The following is a 22,548-nucleotide window of genomic DNA, read 5'->3' on the forward strand; positions in this document are numbered from 1 at the left end:
GAGGGGCCACCCTGAGACTACATCGTTAATTCCAGTTCAGCCTCGACCAGAGTGAGAACCTACCTCAAAAAATCAAAAGAAAAAAAAAATCATGCTGTCACTTTGCTGTAGCATCTCTTTGTACTTCCTCATTAGTGCCTAACATTTTCTATACCTGGGACATTTATCCAATAGACACAGTAAGCATAGCTCTGGCTCAAATAGATTATAATAAAAGTTGTTCCTTCTCCATTATCTCATAATATACTTACTTCTTGTTTTTTACCTGAGTTGAAATAATTTTGAAGGAAAGCTCATTGCTAAAATATTATGGAATCTTATGTCAGTATGCATCTATACACATTTGCACACTCATGTGTACTACCTTTTTGTGGGTTCTAAATGTGAACAAACTACAGTACTGAGGATTAAAAGTTTTATAAAATTTCCCTTACCTGTTTTAAGTTTCTCTTCAGGACTCCTATACAATGTTTTATAATGTACAATAATATTGTACACTTCAGCTGACATTTTTCATAACTGTGAGTGACTAGATTACTCTTAATACTCTGTGTAAATGCAAAAGGGAGACAACAAAAAAAAATGCAAAAAAAAAAAAAAAAAAGTTTTTCTGTGCTCATTTGTTGACCTTATTTGGTTCCCCACAGTGGGTAGAGAGTGTGTTTTGTGGTGAGAGTAAAGGGGAAGAAGAATCTGTTTACTACCAGTATTTCTTGATTTAATTAAACATGGTCATCTTAGCAGCTACCTGAAGAAAAGATTTCTAGATTTGGGCTCCTGGTATTTATGAAGTGTCACTACTGAATATCAAGCTTATGAAAGGAACATGTGAGATGGTATAGATACACTCTTGCTCACAGATTATCAGAAAAAGCAGTAATTTATGTGACCTAAAATCTGTCTTAAGCACAAATACATAACCTCATTAAAAAAAAAAAGTGAGTCAAATTCTTCATCAGCAGCTGGGCTGTTTTTGCCTAATGCATTTTTTTTTTTTTTTTTTTTTTGAGGCAGGGTGTTGCATTCCATTCTAGGCTGATGATGCCTAACTCAGTCTTCCTGCCTGAAATTCCTTTAAAATTTTTGGATTGCAGGAATATGTGTGCCACAATAACTGTAAATACAATTATTTTAAATAAACAAGATAAATAAATGAAATTTACCCATTATTTTATTATTCAGTTTCTCTTTAATTTTACTAATATTATAGTATGTGATTTTTTTAAGTAAACATATGTTTTATGTCAGTTACCTGTCACTATGGCAGATACTTAGTAATGAATACTTTCTGCAGAGAAAAGATTTATTTCAGTGCTTAGTTTTATAGGTTCTAATCCAAAGTTGCTTGGACACACTGCCTCTAATTTTGGAGGAAAGTAAGCAAATCATGGTGGAAGTGAGTGGCAGAGCAAAACCTCTTCTCTCATGGCTATGAAACAAAAGACAGAGTAAGGGACCAGGGTCTCACCACCCCTTGATGGATGTGCCCCCAAGCACAAGGTTCTGTTTCTTAAAGATCCCATCACCTACCATCAGTGCCAAGCTGGGAGTAGACCTTTAACAGATAGATCCTTGGAGAACATTTGAGATCCTAACTGTAGCATTTTCTCAGTGTGCTTTCAAATATATTCATCTGATTCTATAGATTTGATTCCAGGTTTCAATTACTTACCTCAATTGACTTCCTAGAACTTTATCCAGTAAGGACTGTTATATTTTGTTTCAACATTAGTAACAAGACCAAAAAATTTAATAGTGGTAGTTATCTGATAATAGTAAAGCATATAAAAATAAGAAAATGGGGCTGGAGAAATGGCTTACTGATTAAGGTGCTTGGCTGTGAAGCCTAAGGACCCATGTTTGACCCCAGATCCCACATAAGCCAGATGCACAAACATGAGGCAAGTGCTAGGTCACACATACCCACTAGGTGGCACAAGCATCTGGAGTTTGAATGAGGTGACTGACGCTCTCCCTGGTGCTCCATTTCTCTCCCTGAAATGAAATAAAAAATATAAAAATGAAAAAAATAATAAAACCAATAAGTAATAAATAAACAGACTTGAGAGAGTGACTGCCTGGTATTAGCAGATACAAAGATGTTGAAGTTCATGCAAGAAACCATGAGAAGGGCTTGAATGAGATCAAAAGGTTGGAATTCAAAAGGAGGGCAAACAGTAGATGATTCTAGGTGACAAAGTATCAGTTCCTTTATTTTCCCAGTCACTTATATTTGTTGGCTCCATTCAATATTACTAAGAGAAGTGACCTCTTCCTAATCTTCCTGAAGGTACTACCTCATGCAGGAGCCAAAGCTCCTTTGCCCTCACAGCACTGCTTCTTGCCATAGCTCAACATAAACCAGAGAAATTCAGGACAATTTTTGTTTGTTTGTTTGTTTGTTTATTGTTTTGAGGCAGGGTCTCACTCTAGCTCAGGCTGACCTGGAATTCACTATGTAGTCTCAGGTTGGCCTCGAACTCATTGCAATCCTTTTACCTCTGCCTCCCAAGTGCTGGGATTAAAGGCATGTACCACCACGCCCAGCAAGCACAATTCTTAATTATTGTCACCTTCTGAGTATTCCTTATATGCTGCAGCTAAGCTAATATATCCAAGTCATAAGGATTTGCATACCCATGGACTCAAATCAGCCCATTTTGTAGTTATTTAGAATCAATATTTATTTATGGCTATAAAACTAAGATATAGCCAGATAATTATATAAGGCTTGGTTAAGAGTTACAGGTTTGTTATTACCTATCCAAAATGTTTAGGACTAGAAATGTTTCACATTCTGGACTTAATTGTCTTTGATAATATTTACATAAATTTAACCACTTGACCTCCAATAATCAGAAACCAGAATTACTCTGAATTTAGAAACTTTGAATGTTATATTGGTAATCAAAAATTTTAAAAATGTAGAGCATTTTGGATTTCCAGTCTTTAGATTAGGGATATGATAATAATCATCTTAAGAGAAAGAATGATGATTTCAGGCCTGGACATATGAGCTCAGCAGTAGAGCTCCTGCTGAGTATGTAGTATGCCCTAAGATTAATCCTCAGCATCCCTCAAAAATGATTTCAGAAACCCTTAAACTAAAATACATACAATGTGTTTCCACTTAAAAAATTTTTTTAATGAAAATCATCAGTTTATTTAAATGTAGGAGGTGCCTGACACTCCTCAAATAAACTTAATTCAATTTAACATCACTAGCAAAAATCACTCAAAAAAATCATTATACAAAAATAAATAAGTTGAAACACATTTAAACCTTCAAGGTTTTTGTAAGCACTGGAAGGCAGGATGTTGTAGCAGCACTTGGACATGGGGCTTCTTTGGCTTGATCTAACATACATAAGAGGTGGAACCTACTCCAGATGACAGTTTTAGATTTCTGCACACTTAAAGGCTAGAGGCTAGTATACAAACTTTTGGTGTGCTGGGCATTGGGACAGTATGCACTGGACTGAACATGGGTTAGGGTTTCTGTTTATACTACTAAGACCAGCATTGATCCTTTATACTCAAAGATATGCTTTTTGTTTGTTTGCTTGCTTGCTTGCTTACTTGCTTGTTTATTACTAAAGAAAGCCTTTTATTTTGCTCCCGACCCAGTAATTGAGCTGGTATATAGACGCACTGAGAAAATAAGCTTCCATTTACAAACCTCTGACCTCTTTTGTATATCAGAGTTGATTACTTTGAAATATTTAGATCTAGTTTATAAGTTATTTTAGTGTTTTGTATGTTCCCCAAAATTACTTTGAATTGGTCACTTTGGTGAAGCAATGATGAGACTTGTAATAAGCAAAAAGCTACCTGGAGTAGCTCATCTTTTCCATATTTCTTAGTAACCTGTTTTTTGATTACAATAAGGCATCACAGATACCTGAAATCCATTCTAGTATAACTAAGTCTTCCTTCCTTCCCCATTTAATTGTTTCATAGTTTGAAGAAGCTTTTGGAAATGAGTATTTTATATGGCATGCATGACTTGAAAATATTTAAGATCAGCGAAAAGGAACATATTAGAAGGCTTATATGGGTCTGTAAAATATGGCTATGGAAAGACATTGTAGTAGTTTGACACTGTTGTTATTACCTTTAAAATTATTTACCCAATGAAATGTGAAAGCCAAGATAAAAACTGATTTCAAAGAGGAATACAGTACTAAAGGAAGATTGGGTCAGTCTGGTTTATCTGATAGTGCTTATATTCAGGCTGTAAGGGATTTCTGTAGCAAAACATATTTCCAAAGTAACTTATACTTTTTTTTTTTTTAAAGACAAACAAACACAAGAAGGAGACCATGCTAGGTGTTTGTCAAGGCCTCGAGAGTTTATTTATTTATTTATTTGAGAGCGACAGACATAGAGAGAAAGATAGATAGAGGGAGAGAAAGAGAATGGGCGCGCCAGGACTTCCAGCCTCTGCAAACGAACTCCAGATGCGTGCGCCCCCTTGTGCATCTGGCTAATGTAGGACCTGGCGAACTGAGCCTCGAACCAGGGTCCTTAGGCTTCACAGGCAAGCGCTTAACCGCTAAGCCATCTCTCCAGCCCAACTTATACTTTTAAGAACTGGATTAGATGTTCTTTTTCTTCTCTCTCCTACTATGTTCAGAAAAAATCCTTGGACACTATGCATAACACAAACAAAAAAATTCTAGAACATAGGAGACAACCCACCTGATGGTATCCTTTAGGTGCCAGAGACAACTTGGAGGTGAACCCTGTGTACTTTTTTCTTTTGACCTCATAAATTCTAAGTTGAGTGTGAGGGTTGTGGGGAGGCATAAAACTGTGCTTTCTTTAGCCACAGAGGCACAGTTTTGTTTAACTCATTGAAATTGTGCTTAAACATGAAGCAGAGATAAAGACACACATGAAGAAAACTACTCTACAAAATGGTTGAAATTTTCTACCTTTTAACCATCCTTTCAACTTATGAATCTATAATTACACAAGATAGAAGAGTTTTTAAGGGAGGAATCAAAATAGACAACTTGAAAACATTGTCTATGCCTTTAGTAATTTGCATGAAAATAAAGGCACTTGGGGCAAGACTAGTTTAGTATCTGGTACCCACTAGTGGAATTATAATTTTGTGGGATAGAAAGATGAGAAAGAAGTGTGATCAGTCCCTGAATTTGGATGGGTTTGAAAAACATTGATCTAGTTGCTACCTGTAGGATTTTCAGGGGAATAGTTGGACTCAGTTCACTCAACTTTCATAGGATTTGATGATATACAAACAGTATATTGTTAAATGTACTTAAAAAGTGGATACATCAGATAATTTGAATGTTTGTAAGCACTGTGCTATCCTGTGGTTTAAACAAGTTACTGTGGTGATCGTATCATAGTCTGCTAATACCTTAATATGAATTAATGTCACACCATTCTGATAGCTGGGCACCCCAAGGTCTGAATTCAGGCAGATTTATTTTCTCGTGTGGCATTTTTCTTTGCCAACATGGATTTCTTACTGCTTATTCATATGGTGAAAACAAGAACATGTAGCTCCTTCAGCTTCTTTCTAATTTTTTTTGATGTTTTAATTGATAATTTTTTATTAAGAATATACTTTGTATGGATACATTATACGTTGGTCTCATATTTTTCCCTTCTCCCTGTCCCCATTCAACTGGGGGCCTTCCTCAGTGGGTTGCTGGTATTCCCCATGGGGTTGTGAGCTATGAGTTGTAGGAGTAGCAGTTAGTTATTGGGAGCAGGTAATGCCTCTGGTCATGATGTCTCAACCTGTGACTCTTAGAATTTTTCTGCCCCCTTTTCCCCCAAATTCCCTGAGCCTTGGTGGGTATGTTTCAAGTCTAATTCAGTGATTAGATCTTAGGAGCCTCTGGATTTCTGCTTTGATGTGTGTTGAGTATCCTCAGCATCTGTCTCCTTCACCCTGGCACTGATTGTCCAGCTTACCATGGAAACAGCACTCTTGCTTGACTCCCCACATCCTCTGTGGCTTCACCTGGATCTTGGCTGAAATGCAAGGGATGGTTTATCTCCTGGGGTCTTGCTACTTCTGAAACAGAAAAAAAATATTCTCCAATGGAGAGTGAAGTCAGCATAGGTTAAATTGGGTAATTGTTGTTAATTTAGGGAGATTTTGATGGGTATAGCCCCTCTTAGCAAAAGACTAGTAAGTGCTTTACATTGGAGAGCCTGGAGGTAGGGTCTAGTTCTAGCCCAGGCTGACCTAGAATTCACTATGTAGTCTTAGGGTGGCTTTGAACTCACAGTGATCTCCCTACTTCTGACTTCTGAGTGCTGGGATTAAAGGTGTGCACCACCAGCCCAGCAGAGAGAAAGAGAGGAGGCAGAGAGAGAGAGGTGCACCAGCCTTTTTAGGTGCTCAAGGTACTCCAGATGCATGCACCACTTTGTGCATCTGGCTTTATGCTAATATTGGGTAATTGAACTCATGTCATTAGGCTTTATGGGCAAGCACTTAAACCACTGAGCCATGTCTTCAGCCCTGAGCCTCTTTTTATAAGGGCTCTGTGCTCATTCATAAGCAGAAAATTTTGATGACTTAATCAGTTCTCAGAGGTGTTACTTGTTAATGCATTCCTATTGTCTACAAATTCCATGTGAGGTAGGGTAGGAGTGCAGGAGGGATGCCAACATTCTGACCATTTTACATGGCAAGGTACAGGGAGAAAGCAGAGTCAGTAGCTAAGGGTTGTTGGACACTGTCTTCAGGTTCTCAGCACTAGGAGCTCCATGTCTGCTTTAGTGTGTAAATAGTACACCTCTAGAGGTGCTACCCCCAGGAATAGCCATAGTTATGGGGGAAGGCCATAATTCAAAATCTTTCCTAGAAATGTCAGGCCTGCCCTTTAGGAATAAGATGCATATTGGACAAAAGAGTATTTTGTATTTTCCTTTCGAGGTAGTATCCTATAGTGAACTTGTTAATGTTAAGAATTGTTTCTTGCCCCCAAAATTTTAGAGTACTCAAGGAATAAGAAAGGATGTTGGTGAGCTTTGGTCCACATTGGTATTTACAGATATTAGGACAGGTTGCTGGCATCTTGAACAGGGTGCTGTTAAAAACAAAACAAAATGAACAAACAAAAATACCACAAGAACCTTTTAAAATCACTCCCCAGTAATTAGAAGACTAAAAGCAATGTTCTCTTTTCTGCTTATGTTCCTCTCCACCTTTCTCCAGCTCCTTCCAGTTACCTTGCCTGTCTTCATGACGTCATCCATGGCTCTTACGGATGTATCAAACATTATGCATTTTGGTGCCAGGTTCAAGTGCTAATATGAAGCAGTGTACAAAAATGAAAACAAACAAAACTGCAGGATCCACTTGCACTAGATAACAGTCTAGTAACTACCTTGACTTGTCCTATAGTTCACATGTTGTAGTAAATATGGCTGAACTAAAATGAAAGTCAGTATAAAGTTATTTTTGTTGTTGTTTTGAAGGTAGATTCTTACTCTAGTCCAGACTGACCTGGAATTCACTATGTAGTCTCAGGCTTGCCTGGAACTCAGAATTCATGGTGATTCTCCTACCTCTGCCTCCCAAGTGCTGGGATTAAAGGCATGCCCTAACACACCCAGCTCTTAAAATTTTAAATAGACATTTCCCTATTTTGTTTGTTATATATTAGAGAGAGAGAACAAACGGGTACACCATCACACCTGAGTCTCTTGCAAAAGAACTCCAGGCACATGTGCTGCTTTGTACATCTAACTTTATGTGGGCCCTAGAGAGGTTTTGCATGCAAACGCCTTTATCTGCTATGCCATCTCCCCAGCCTTAAAATTCCATTTAATTTATGTTTCAGAACAATCTTTTTACCAATGTATATCTTGCATTTTAGATTATTAAAAATTAAGAGTGATTATATCTGAAGTTCATCATATTTTTATTTCTACAAAATGTATAATCTCAAAAAGTTTATATAAGAGAGAAGTTAAAAGGTTGTCACCTGAAGATATTACCTACATATGGATTCATAGAAGAAAAGATCTTTGAATGATTTTCAGAAATATGAGAAAATGTACGCCTATGTTTATAATGATAGAACTTCTCTATGCAACTGTAAATTTGCACTTATAATACTGGTGTATTTTTGACCCATTACTTGGATATTCATACGTCCTAATACTTACTTCATTTTGGAGTTATGAGTTCAATAAATTTTAAAAAATCATCTGTAGGTTTTAAAATACAGCTTACCATGTATAGTTGTGAAATATACTTCTTTTTATTTTATACTTTTTACATGTTGAACATTAAATTTACTTTTATTATAGCCTTAAAATATACTGGAATGTTAAAGAGGACACATGCAGTTAATACAGGCTGTAGTTAATATCAAAATGTAACAAGGATACAACTTTGAAAGGTGATCAAATCCTACTTGTTTTATGCTTAAGCAAATCAGTGCCTTTATAGATGTATTTCTGGGTTACATATTAATTTTAATCTTCTGGATACATTCATTTTAGTCTAATATATACAAGCAAGACATTATCACAACAGCCTGGAAATGAATCATTTTGTCACTTCTAAGCCAGATAAAGAACACTTCCTTCTGATCTGATTGCCATGGATACCTTTCGTTACCAAAGAAAAGACATAATATGATATGAACATGAAACAGACATGAGTTGTACATTAAACTTGGCCTTGGAGTTTTCCTTTGTATATACAAATCGTAATACTAAAATATTAAAGCTTAATTACTTTATTGAAATCATTTTAACAAATTCTTAAATAATCCTTAGGGAATCTGAAGTTAACAGGTAATTATTTTGCTCTTCTACATTGAATACATTCTCAGCTAAGCTATTAACTTTTATTTAACTCATTATGAATCATAAGTGTGAATTTGAATTGAACCCATATAACTGAGAAGTTCCAGTGACTATTATTTATTAGTCTGATTTAAAAATACATTATCACTTATCACCTTGACTTTTAATATCTAGTGCTTTTGTTTATTACAGCTTTAGGAGAATTACTTGAAAAGTTTGTGCTTCATATCACTGAAAACCCATCTGAATGCTACTTCCCTTCAGTGGAATATACAGGTACATTTTTATTTTACTTTTAATTTTAGAACAAGAGAAAGAGAGAGGGAGAGAGATGCCAGAGCCTCAGTTACTGTAATTGAACTCCAGATGCTTGTCCCACCTAGTGGGCATCTGCAATCTTGTGCTTGCCTCACCTTTGTGCATCTGGCTAAAGTGGGATCTGGAGAGTTGAACACGGATCCTTAGGCTTTGCAGGCAAGCGCCTTAACTGCTAAGCAATCTCTCCAACCCACAGGTATATTTTAATACGAAATTTGAAAGAAATGCTTCATTTTCAAGCTTATAATATTTCACAGAGATAACTAGAATGTGAATGTATGTTAAGTTTTACCATCTTGATAATATCTCACTTAATGCCTTAAGCTTTGGAAATATATGGATTTCCTTATAACTCTGGGAATGTTTCTTTTGCTTTGGATTTCTTAGAAACTGCCTTTTCATAAGTAGTGTCTTTCAGTTTTCTGACTTTATAATATTCACCCTAGTTTTCTCAGCTGTTCATACTATTTACTGTGTTAGTCTGTTTTCTGTTGCACTATTACAAGACCATATACTGGGGAAAATTATAAAGAAAAGAGGTTCATTTTGACTCATTATTCTTTTAAGCTTGTGGGGATGTGTCTAGTGATCTCTTTCTTACATCTGAGTCCCAAGCTGGCACAGGGGGTCATCTGGTAGAAGCTAAGTGTGCATGTATGTCTCCTGGTTTTCCCTTTTACACAGCCACAAGTATTCAATTATGAAGACTGTTCTGATGACCTCATCTAATCTTAATCACTTTCTGTTGGACCCTCTCAGATTGCCATAGTCAGATTACCTTTCCACTCTCTTAATCTCATATTCGCTGTTAAACTTCAAGATGAGTTCCTGAGATAATCCATATTTGGCCTCATAGAAATTAATGGCTTTAAAATTTACATCTTCTACTCAAATATCTCATGTCTGCTTTAGTATCTCAGCTCCATTTGCCAAATAATTTAATATCATCTGGATGTGACATCCATAGAGTTCTTCAGACTCAAAATGTTAGCAAGGACTACTCAGACCTCATTGATATGTACTGTCCCTCTCTGATTTTTGTATTGTACAAATATATACTGACCATCTAGTCCAGAAAATGGAGAATCATTAGTGACTGTGTAAAGTCTGCATTTCCTCTCTGGTCATTCATTTATGTTAGTTCTGTTATCTCCATGTATCTCTAATATATCTCAAACATATTTAATTGAGTTTGTCTTTATGTTAATCGAGGCCTGCATTGCCTCTTGTATAGGGCATTATGGTAGACTTTTTTAATATACTTTGTCAACTTAAAGTCTGGTTCTTTTACACATGTATTATTTGCTATTTGTTTTTTTGGAGACAGACTCTCGCTTTGTAGCACAAGCTGGCCTTAACTTGCTCTCCATAGTCTCCCTAGTGCTATAAGGAGAAGTATGAGAAGCCAGAACCTTCAGAAGGAAAGAAAGTGGACATCCAGACCCATTTAGTAGAACTTAGGAGTTCCCAATTGACCACTGGGTAAAGTCTAAGCTTCCCATGGTACCCACAGCCTCACATTGTCTTTCCCTTCCCTTTTCTCTAGCATCATCCTTCCTCTCCATGTGTCATGTTTACTTTCCTAGGAAATCACCAATTCATACTGTTATCCCTCTATTTTAGACACCTGCATATTTATTTTTATCAACAAAAAGATGTACTTGAACTTGAATTGGCACTTTTCTTGTCACTGAGGCATAGCAGTAAATAAATGAGAAAAAAAAAAGCGAAAACCTTGCTTTTAATGGAGTTCATTTTCCATTGGGAAGACAGAAAATAAATCAATAAAAAATTCAGTATATCCAATAGATGGTATTAAGTGAGAAATACAAAACTGAGAAGGGAGCAGAGAAATTGAGCATGAAGATTACAGTATGTAAAGCTGCTCACAGATAGTTTCAGTAATGGCATGATTTTTCAAACAACCATCAGTAGAGAAAATGAAAGTAGAATGTGAGGATTTTCAAAAGAAGTGAGCACTAGCAAATAGCCAGGAAGAAGAGCATGTCTAGAAAGGAGGAAGGGGCAGGTTGTTGGTAGAGAGGTGACGGTCATTAGGGCTATGTTTTATAAATACAAGCTCACTGAGTGTATGAGAGTCGTGGTGATTTGCACTTTATAAGATTACTATGTTGAGAAAAGACTGGATGAGGACAAAGGGCTAAAGTATCGAGTTCAGATAAGACATTGCAAAGATCCATATGGATAATTGCAGTGTCTCAGATGAGGATGCCAGTAGTAGAGACAGAAGTTCTTAAATTAGGAGTGCATATTGAAAATGAAACTGTAGGACTGAGTAATGGGTTAAATATGGGGCAGGAGAAAAAGGAGGGAATGAAGAAGACTATTGTGCTAGCCACTGGGAAATTGGAAAACTATCCAGTATTATGAGAAGAATCTTTGTGAGGGAAGACTGGGAGCTAGGTTTTGCTCTGATGCTGTGTTTTGGAGACTTGCAGATATTCAAGGAACTGTGAATCAAATTTTAGAGGGAAAATATGGCCTGGAAATGCAAATTGTTAAACAATCAGTTTGTTATTTAAAATCAATAACATATCACATTGCCATGTATTTCTGATGTTCTCATCCAGCCCCTGATTCTTCATGCTGCTTTTTTCTCCAGTAATGCTGTGCCTGTCTTAATCATCGTTATCTTTAGAATAACAATATCCAAAAATATTTTCCAAATTAAAAAAGAAACTCAATAATGAAGTGAAGGGCATTATTTCCTCTTCTGATGAGTTTATTTTAGATGGATTTATTTTGTTGCCTATTAAATTATTACTTCTGAAAAGAAAGTTTACTTTATTCTTAGGAAAAGTAGTAACTGTGGTAAGTGAAATGGAATACAGAACTGGTGCTTGCCATCAGTGACCATCCAGTGCCAAGGTCAGTGAAGAATGCAAAGAGGCCACAAGATCTGTGGTGATGGGATGTCACAGAAAATGGCTCCTTGCCCGCATAAGTGTGACAACACATCTCCATTTACAAGAGAAATCATTCAAGGGGCTGGAGAGATGGCTTAGCAGTTAAGGTGCTTCCCTGCAAAGCCTGAGGAACCAGGTTTGATTCTCCAGCTCTCCATGTAAGCACAAGGTGGTGCAAGCATCTGGAGTTTGTTTGCAGTGGATAGAGACCCTGGCACGCCCATTCTCACCCCCCAACCTTTCTCTCCCCCTCTCCGTGCACACTCTCCCCCACCATCTCTAATAAATAAATAAAATGAAAATAAATTTTAAAAGAGAAATCATTCAAATATGTTATTCAGTGTAAGCACTATATGATGTTCATATTTCCATAAAATATAATTAATCAAATATTACATATGATTCCAGTCTGGGCCAGCCTATCCTTGGAGTCTTATTACCTATCGGAGCCCAAACACATTTCTGCCTTCACTTTGCTGACCTTTGTTCCCACTAGTTCTTCAGGATGGACATTTCCCACACTATCGTACCTTTGTGATAATGCCCAACTCAGAATTCAAATTTTGGTTAGAATGTCAGCCTTGCCTTTAATCCTAAGCAGAAGTTCCTCCCTCTGCTACTGTTGCATTCACTTCTGATTATTGTTTTTGATAGTTATTACAATGTCTATGGCTAAGTCTCATACTTCTTTTTCATATGGAATTTGGTTAAAAATTCTTAGTCATCTAAGCATCTATAGTTCCACAAAATTCCATAACAATTCTAAATATATTGATACTTGCAAATATACATATTAACCTATAACTAATTATTATACATGTAGTAACATCTAATGACAAATTGAGAAAGAGGTAAAATAAATCATAAAAGAATGAAAAGAAATAAATGAAAGTAAATTAACAAAAAATAAAATAAGCAGAGGGAGTTGATATGTTTAGCTCTTTTTATAACCTACATGGGTGCTGAGGGTCTTCTGTATGTTGTATAATTCAACAATGTAATAGCTCCCTGAAATAGCACAGTCATAATATTGAAAATGATAAGCTGAGACATAGAGGAAAGAAAAGAGAAATTGAGAAGTTTTTGAAGAAAAGCATTTGGTGTGAAAATCACAATTTTATGAAGAAACTTAAAAACTGTTATGAAAACATACAGTGTTTAATGACCAAGCCTGTAATAGGAAATAAGGAAGTGATTTTTGCAGATTTGCATGACTAGAGATATCTCTTTACACTTAAATGTAATGATCTCCAATTTCAATAGCTCTCTGCTTCATTGTTCCACTGGGTCATATTTTCTGCAGATAGTCCAAAATTAAAATTCTGTTTTGTATGTTATCCAAATACTCAACAAGACTGATTACTTAGTGTGCATGTGTTTACTGTTCTCTATTATGTTGCATTTGCTGATTGTATTTTAATGTGAATTGAAATAGTGAAGGGCTCAGTTGAAGGGCTGTCCCCCTGTCCCCTGAGGCTTTGTATAAAGTCCAAAGCTAAGTATCTTCCTGTTGCTTGGTGGTTCAATACTCAGTGGTGTGGTCTGCTGAGCTCTTGGCTAGTGCAGAGCTTTCAGTGTCTTCATCCTCCTGTATTTTCTGCTGGATGAACAATAGTTTGTGATTATAAAATCTCCCTCTATTTACTTTCAGATAGCAAAACCTAGATTTTAAAGCACATGCTTGGCATATTCATTTTTTTTTCATGTCCTTAAAATAAGAAATTGGCTGTCTTTAAAAAAAAAAATGGCAGCTTTCTAAACCCTGAGGTAGTTGAAATTAGAAAAACAAATCATCCATCTGTTAGCTCCCTAAGGATCTCAATCCAGTATAAAATTTGCAAATCTGGAAAAATCAAATTAGTTTAACTGTTTATCCCCTTAAAGAAAGAAGTAAGGACAAACAGATAATGTACACGTTTGCAGTGGTACATCTAAGCAGGTATCTTTACAAAACTTAACAGATGTTACGTTTTTATCAGCTCTACTCCCTCCAACAGTTTTTTTTTTTTTCCCCTACTGTAATTACTTCTTTGAAATGTTATGTTAGATACATCTTCCAAGTAGGAGATTCATAATAAATCTCTTTTCATGGTGTTTGTTTATCGAAAGGTTGGAAAGATATCAGAAAAATTTCTATCCTCTCACCTTTGACTATTAATTTTCAAATTTAACATATATACCTTTTATACATTCTTTGAACATTAACCAAAATTATTCTTTTCTATCTTGCTTTTATTGAACATGGTTGTGAGTAAAGTACAATGTTTGGTAATTGCAAGGAGGTATGTTATATGACCCTGCAATTGAGGAGGTGGACTAAGCACACAGCTTTTCCAAATAGCACCATCTTACTACAGTGATGAGAGCCCATGATGTTCTGGTCTCTGGATGAATTTAGAACTCCCTGCCAGTGACTATCAAGTCCCAAGTTCCTTTATGTTACAATTAACAAAGAATCAATTAACTTAGACGGGAATAAGAGTAAAATATGAAAGATTGATTTTAAGATAGAAGAGAGATAAGAGAGAAGAAAAACTCCCAAACTGAGAAAGGGGGAGTTCCCCATCCCAGCTGGGAGGATACTGAGAAGGGAAATTCATGTGGAGAACTGGATGAGGTCTTTTTATAAATTAGGTATTCAGTTTTGATGAGCCTCATTGAAAAGTTCACTGTGTATGAAGGACACTAATTGGTTGGTGGGCCTGCCCCTGGGTGGAGTGGCAGGGTGGGGGGGGGGCATAAAAAAAATAAGGAGGAAGAATCGGGAAGCTACTCCTCATCACCATCTTGAATCAGACACACTGGTGTTCTCATCTTACCAGATCAGGGTGCCATCAGTGTTTTATGTTCTAGGCCTGTATAAAAAAGTTTACCTTGCTTCTAACCTCTGTCAGTACCAATGAGACCCTATTCTTTGGTATCTTGGCCTTTAATGTACTGCATTGTATGAGTAAAATGGGTGGGTACAACCACATGTTGAAGATTAAGCAATAAAGTATACTTGGAGGAAAGGAAGGTGGGAAGAGAAAGTGCTCTGGATTAGTTCTATGGGTGGTAAGAGTTCTTTAACATTGTGACACACTGAGTTCAGGAGTTTGTAGCAGCCAAGCAGTAACTGTTCCTCCAACCATGGATTTCCTTCTTTACTCCTATGGAAATTTACTTTTTCCACACCACTAGCCAAGTGCCAGACAGAATAGATTTAATTTCTCCTATCACTGCTCTGTGTGCTAGATTTGCAAACTAAAAATAGAAGAGAATGAATTTCCAGGGTAAGATATTACATTCCTTATTATGTAACTTTTGTCAAATTATTTTATTCTGAGACTATTATATTTATAATTGAAATGATCGCCCATTTTAAATAATTTTGATAACAGCGATGTCATAGTTTGAATAAAACTTTTTAAAATACGTGTGAATAAGTATGATGTCTTTGGTTAGCCATTTTCAACAGCTTAGACTTTTAACAGTGATTCAGGAGAGGGGAGTTACACCTTTTATTTCCTGTTTGACTTCAGAGAATATTTTTAAGCCAGTATCAATTTCAACCTTTTTTTGTTTTACCCAAGTTTAGTGTTTAAAGCATGGCTTTTGTTAGTCATTTTCAGAAGTTTCTCACCTGAATATTACTCCACTTGGTTTGAAGTGCCTACTGTGTGCTCTGTGGTGCACATCATTTCATGACAGCTATCAGAATATCAGAATGCCTTGAGGACATCCATTTAATTTTCTTGTTGATATATTTGAGATACTGTTTTGGTATGTATCCCAGAATGATCTTGAATTTGAGATGCTCCGGTCTCAAATCTCAAGTGCTGGGTTTACATACATGCACCTCCACACTTGATTCAAGATATCTATTTTTTAGTCATTAAATTTTAATTAATAATTTTGTCACGTCAGTAGGATGCAGATAGTCCAGAATGTATATAAACTTTATTTCACTGAGTTCTTGTAATCCGGTATTCATTTCTTCTGGACAAAATGTCATAATGTGTATCAAATATATGTCTAGAATAGAGGTGTGTCTCCAATTAATTTATGACCCTGAACCATTTTCTGGCTTCTTCATTCCTGCTTTAGGATAATGTTTCAGTTTTTAACTTTCTTTTCTGTATGATTTTATTCATACTAGAGGGATGTGCGTGGTTTTGGGGGGTCTATTTAATATTGTTATTTTCAAAAATTAGATTATTGATGTTTATTTGGTCTATTAAAAACCTCCTCATAACCCCCTTAATACATTAAAGTTCAAAATGTGTAGTGTAAATATCACTGTCCAATTTTATTTTCTGAATTTTACTCTAATTCATATATGGCCCTTAACTTTAATACCCAAGAAGTAATCTTTGGAGGACTTTAAAAGTGAAAATGATGCCGGGCATGGTGGTACACAACTTTAATCCTAGCACTTGGGAGGCAGAGGTAGGAGGATCGCCTTGAGTTCGGGGCCACCCTGAGACTCCATAGTGAATTTCAGGTCAGCCTGGGCTAGAGTGAAACCCTACCTTGAAAAACAAACAAAAGAAAAAAACAAAAGAAAGAAAATGATGAGCCAGGCATAATGGCACACGCCTTTAATCCCAGCATTCAGGAGGCAGAGATAGGAGGATGGCTGTTAGTTCCAGGCCACCCTGAGAGTACATAGTGAATTCCAAGTTAGCCTGGGCTAGAGTGAGACCCTACCTCGAAAAACAGGAAACAAAAACAAAACAATAAGAAAGAAGTAGAGGAAAGAAAAAGATGAAAATTACGGGGCCTAGGGAGCTTGTTCAGTAGTTAAAGGAGCTTGCTTACAAGGCCTGACAGTCTGGGTTCAACTCCCCAATTCCCCACATAAAACCAATGCCAAAGTGGAGTATATATCTGGAGTTGATTTCAAAGGCAGGAGGCCCTAGCTCACCCAGTCATATTTATTCTTTCTCTCTTTCTCTCTCTCTTCTCCTCTCTCTCAAATAAATCAATAAATAAATAAAGTAAAATGTTGTAAAATAATTGAAAATGATGGGTGGATACTCACTGTTTGTGATCAAATTCATCATCTGAAGTGAGGTTTGCTTCTCTTTGTTTTGAACCCATTGGAAGATTTAGACATATAGCCTTATCTTGTGAAATGAGCAGAGCTAAGCAGGAAGGTTGTCTTGAGTTCAGTGCCAAGCTGGGATAAGACCCTGTTTCAAACAAACCAAAAGCTATCTGCATTATACTTTCTAGAATGAAGTCATTAGCATTACTGTAAACACAAAGAGCTATGTATTAGTTAAGAAATTTCTTCATACTTGACAAGACAGTCTTATATGCACTGTAGTTCATGTATTAGCTAATGTAAAATAAAACTGTTCTGGAAATACTTTATAGAAATCACATTATTCATAACAAATCATGAGAGTTGATCACATGGTCAGAATATTTGGGCTTTTTCTTTTTTTCTTTTTAAATTATTTATTTATTTATTTGAAAGCGACAGACACAGAGAGAAAGACAGATAGAGGGAGAGAGAGAGAGAATGGGCACGCCAGGGCCTCCAGCCTCTGCAAACGAACTCCAGACGTGTGCGCCCCCCTTGTGCATCTGGCTAACGTGGGACCTGGGGAACCGAGCCTCGAACCGGGGCCCTTAGGCTTCACAGGCAAGTGCTTAACCGCTAAGCCATCTCTCCAGCCCTGGGCTTTTTCTTAAAACTACTTAAATTTGACAAAATCAGATAATGTTACCAATGATATAGCTCTAAAATTTTACATTATTAAAGTTCAAAAAAACTAAAAAATAATTTCTTCCTACCAAAGGCCTGAGGCTGCTTAAAGCCCATGATTTATGGTGAGAGGATATTACATGACTTAGCACTTTGAAAATTTTGGAGATGGTATTGCTTGGCCATTTCTTGCTTCAGTCTGTTCTTGCTACAGATTTTCTTTGACTAAGAGCACAGAATGTGTATTCTCCCCCACTAGAGAAAGAAGGTATACTACTGTAGCACACAGCTTCAGGTTTGCTGAGATGAACTTCCAGACCAAGCACAGTTATGGAGGAAGGAATTTATTGAAGCTTACAGGGGAAGTTCCATAATGGCAGAAGAAGCTGGCCTGCTTTCACAGGACCAAGCAGAGAGAGAGAAGCACAAGCCAAAAAACCAAAAGCCACTTCAGGAACTCCAGCTAGGCACACTATGCATATCTTTAAACTGAAATCTGAAAGCCACCACCACACCTTAAGATCCACCCAGTGACACTGCCTCTAGCCAGGTGGCTGCATATGCAAACTACAAACAAATAAAAAACTGAATATATTGGGGGCCATCTTTTAAAACCACCACAACTACCAACACTGAATCACATGTAAATAGAAATCCTAAGCCATATGAACTATAGCTATGTGACAGTATTGTAATCTTAGGCAAAATATAGCAGCATTATAAAGATAGCATTCCAATATAAGTAAAACTCAGATAACATGTACGAAGGAAGTAATTCAACATGTTTTAAGAGATTTTTAAATTTTTTTAAGCTTTTTTGTTATATTTTTCTGTAAGAAATTGCCAGTCTCAGGCATGTTGGCAATCTAGTCTTATTTTCTGGAGTTGTGAGTGATTCCCACATGTGAGATTGTCAGGGCTCCTCTACCATTCAGGCAAACCAGGACATACTCTGGGTACTGAAGGCATTACTTTCGGTTCAAAGACTCAGTTTTTGGTATCAGTGAGGTTTAATTTCTTCTTGCCTGTCTCTTGATGATCTAAAGTCTACTCATAATTTAAAATTCAGCTTAAATGCCTCTTCTTCCTCACTAGTTGGAAATAATCTCTTTTCAGATTCACATAGCACTTTATCTATTCCATTTTTCTTCCACTTAGGGCTTTAAAATGCCTTTATCAGTTATCTGTGTGTATATTTTATCTCTTGACATTACATGGAAGGATGATGCATGATTTATCCTTTCTCTCATAGCTTCTTGCATGGTGTCTCCACCTGTTATATCAGACATGATTTATTACAAGAAACAGATTAGTCTACAGTTGAAATAGATTATACTGATAACATGATGTATACCACCATGTAATGAATGGGAAAACCTCAGTGATAATAGAATTCATAAAACTTAGCTTTTCTACCTCTTGGCCACTACATACCTGTGACTTTTGGACAACTTCCTTAACATAAACAACAGTCTCCTTAGCGAGAAATGGAGGTTCTTGAATGTGCACATCCTGTTGGTCATTCAGTGTTTCAAGAACCTATCCAAACTCTGAACATCTCTTTTCTTCTGTACCTACCATTCAACCCTTTTTCCACTTTGGTTTTATGATAACATTCCCTACTTCAAAAAGTCCTGAAAGAAGAAGCCCATTCTCTCCACATCCATATACTGTTATTCAGTAGAAGAGGAGCTTAGCATAGTGAAAGATTTTAAAACAAGTGTTAGAAAGGACTAAACAGCAATGCTGTATATTTGTAATTCTGAATCTTCCATAAGCATTGCATGATGGCAGGATAATATTTCTAGATTCCTATTTATATTTCATATCTTTTATATTTTGTTCTATTTTACTTATTGCCAAGTAACATAAATCATTTAAAAACTACCATTTTATATTTAATAGTCTTTAGTGTTTTTATAGAAACTTATTTGTAAAAATTTTCCTATATATTCCTTTGGAAGTATAACTGTCAGCTCTTAAAGGAACAAATTTATCAGTGTTTTCAAAATTCGCATTAACATATACAAAAATATTGCTTTCATTAATTTTCAATTAAATTAAAATGTGATTATTATTCAGACTTGTATACATTTTTCTCACTTGTTTATCTGTTGTTTTTAGCTTCTGATGCAAGTATGAAGAGTGGAAGTCTTTCATCTGTGCAGCAGCTTGGCCTTACAATGGTTGTCAGGTATGGGGAGATGTCTCCCTTGTGTACGCCTACAATCCATCTGCCTCTAACAGCCAATTATTCTGTATGCCTTAAATGTAGAGTTCATTGTTCAGAAAAGAGTAAGTTTATCTTTGAGGATATTGCTACATGATTAAATTACCTCTGTCTGTAAATCAGTTACAGCTCATTATTATTCCAAGGGCTAATTACAGTGTGTTTCTCTATGATGATCAGCTTTTACCTGGAAATCACATTGTAAAAATTAGCACACTGGCAGCACAGTCATTCCATTTTGTAAAGTGAAATGTTATTGTCTAGGACTGTCCCACATCTAACCACCTGACATTTGCTCATTGGGTACCAATACTGCCTCCTAATCATAATTCAAAATGCCCCTGTAGGGCTAGAGAGATTGCTTAGTGGTTATGGCACTTGCCTGAGAAGCCTAAGGTCCCTTGTTAGATTCTCCAGATCCCACTTAAGTCAGATACACAAGGTGACACAAGTGCACAAGGTCACACATGTGCAAAAGGTGGTGCTCACTTCTGGAGTTCTACTGCAGTGGCTGGAGGCCATAGCACAACAATTCTCTCTCTATCTCTCTCATAAAGAAAATAATAATAAAAATTAAAAACAAAAACTCCCTGTAACCTATCCAGCATATATGACCTCTAGAGTCACATAGCAGTCATAAAAACTAGACTCAATATTTTGTATTTTACATTATATGTGTAAATATATATATATCTTGTGCTCGCTTCAGCAGCACATATACTGAAATTGGAACAATACACAGAAGATTAGCATGGCCCCTGCGCAAAGATGGCCCACAAATTCGTGAAGTGTTCCATAGTTTTCCACACAACTGTGAAGGAGATAGACACAGAGAACACTTAACTCCTACCAAACTAGATATACAGAGACATAGAGGCTCCCAAGACCTCATTACTGAAATAGACCTAAAACGAACCCAACATGACTCAGGGAAATTTTCAGGTGAGAGGGTGGAAAGAGTGTTAGAGCTACATGTTGGGATATTATGCACAGAGACATTGCCTCTTGCCCATAACTGATGGCTAACCCCACAATGCAGGACACACATTGCCCAACGAGGAGGGTTCCCTGCAGAAGGGGGAGGACAGGGAGGAGGCTAATGATGGTACCAACATGGCTGTATACACACTGTGTACATAGTAATAATAATTTTTAAAAGCTTTTATATAGATATATATTCTACTTCTTACCCACAGAGTATCATCATTTTATTTTACTGTTATTTTCTGTAAATGTATCAGTTTTTACTGCTAATCTGAACATATGGTAATTAGGAGAAAAATATACTGAAAATTAATGTTTCCTAGGTGCCTTGTTTAATACAGCTATGCTCACATAAGATGATTTCAACATAAAACCTTGAGATCTAATACACTTCGATGGATTTTCAAAAGTCAATGTGTAACACAGCCTAATACTTTTTGATTTATATTTTATGGCATTTTCTCTAGGTATGGTAAATTTCTTAGCTTGTTAAAAGATGGTGCAGAAAATGATCTTGCCTTGGTTTTAAAGCACTGTGAGAAATTTCTGAAGCAACAGCAATCTCCTGTGAATTCTTCTCTTCATATCCTTTTTGAGTGGATCCACAAATAGTTGTCTTCCTGTATGTTACAGATTTTTGGTGGGATACAGTAGCATATTTATAGTAAAATAACACTTTCAGCTATTCTGTAATATGTTACAGTAAATCTTAATCATATTTTATTTTGTAATTTAAACATAACATTTTATTAAATTGAGTCAGAGTCATTAGACTGAATTTTACTCACTGAATCCTCAACTGAATAGAATCATTAGGAGACATTTTCAGACGAATAAAAGAATATTTTTTAAAGTTATTTATATATTTGAGAGAGAGAGAATGAATATATATATGCACCGGGGCAAACTACAGATGCATGTGCCACTTTATGTCAGTACTGGGGAATTGAACCTGGGCTTGCAGGCTTGGCAAGCTAGCGCTTTTAATCACTGAGCCATATCTCCAGCCCCAAGAGTATTTTTAAAAATGGGCTTTGTGGGCTGGAGAGATTGCTTAGTGGTTAACCACTTGCCTGTGAAGCCTAAGGACCCTGGTTCGAGGCTCGGTTCCCCAGGTCCCACGTTAGCCAGATGCACAAGGGGGTGCACGCGTCTGGAGTTCGTTTGCAGAGGCTGGAAGCCCTGGCGCGCCCATTCTCTCTCTCTCCCTCTATCTGTCGTTCTCTCTGTGTCTGTCGCTCTCAAATAAATAAATAAATAAATAAATTTAAAAATGGCCTTTGTAGTTATAGAATAATGAAGTTGTTGCTTGTTTCACTATTTCCATTTATTATTTTCTTTGAATTATTATTCTGAAATAGAATTTAAGTTGAAGGAAAGAATGAATATATAGAAACCATTTGCACTGGTGAGTTCTACCAAGTGCAGATTCTATGCTGCTTTGTTACACTAGTTGCTCAGCAGGTAACTTCAGCTATAGACAGAACAGCAGTGCTGTGTCTGTGGAGTAAACAGAGCTTTCACAGAGAGGGTCCTTTGCTCTTTCCTCCAGTTGCTGCTGTCTCTAGCTTTCCCTGACACAC

The 22,548-nt window shown here is 36.5% G+C and overlaps 1 protein-coding gene and 1 non-coding gene across 6 annotated transcripts in view; both read left to right on the plus strand.

Moving 5' to 3' along the window:
• The window catches only part of Tbc1d32 (TBC1 domain family member 32), a 241,396-nt gene that overhangs the window by 190,982 nt on the left and 27,866 nt on the right, over positions 1–22,548 (plus strand). For all 5 annotated transcript variants that reach the window (XM_045159402.1, XM_004651239.2, XM_045159398.1 and 2 more), the window contains 3 exons: positions 9,004–9,087; positions 19,876–19,945; positions 21,433–21,548. In XM_045159402.1, the coding sequence (XP_045015337.1) occupies positions 9,004–9,087; positions 19,876–19,945; positions 21,433–21,548 (270 nt within the window). The remainder of the gene's footprint in view (positions 1–9,003; positions 9,088–19,875; positions 19,946–21,432; positions 21,549–22,548) is intronic.
• On the plus strand, positions 20,678–20,784 carry LOC123463732. Its single transcript, XR_006639120.1, has one exon. It is a non-coding gene; the product is annotated as a U6 spliceosomal RNA (small nuclear RNA).

The sequence above is a fragment of the Jaculus jaculus genome, chromosome 9 (assembly GCF_020740685.1).
Source record: "Jaculus jaculus isolate mJacJac1 chromosome 9, mJacJac1.mat.Y.cur, whole genome shotgun sequence".
Taxonomy (NCBI): domain Eukaryota; kingdom Metazoa; phylum Chordata; class Mammalia; order Rodentia; family Dipodidae; genus Jaculus; species Jaculus jaculus.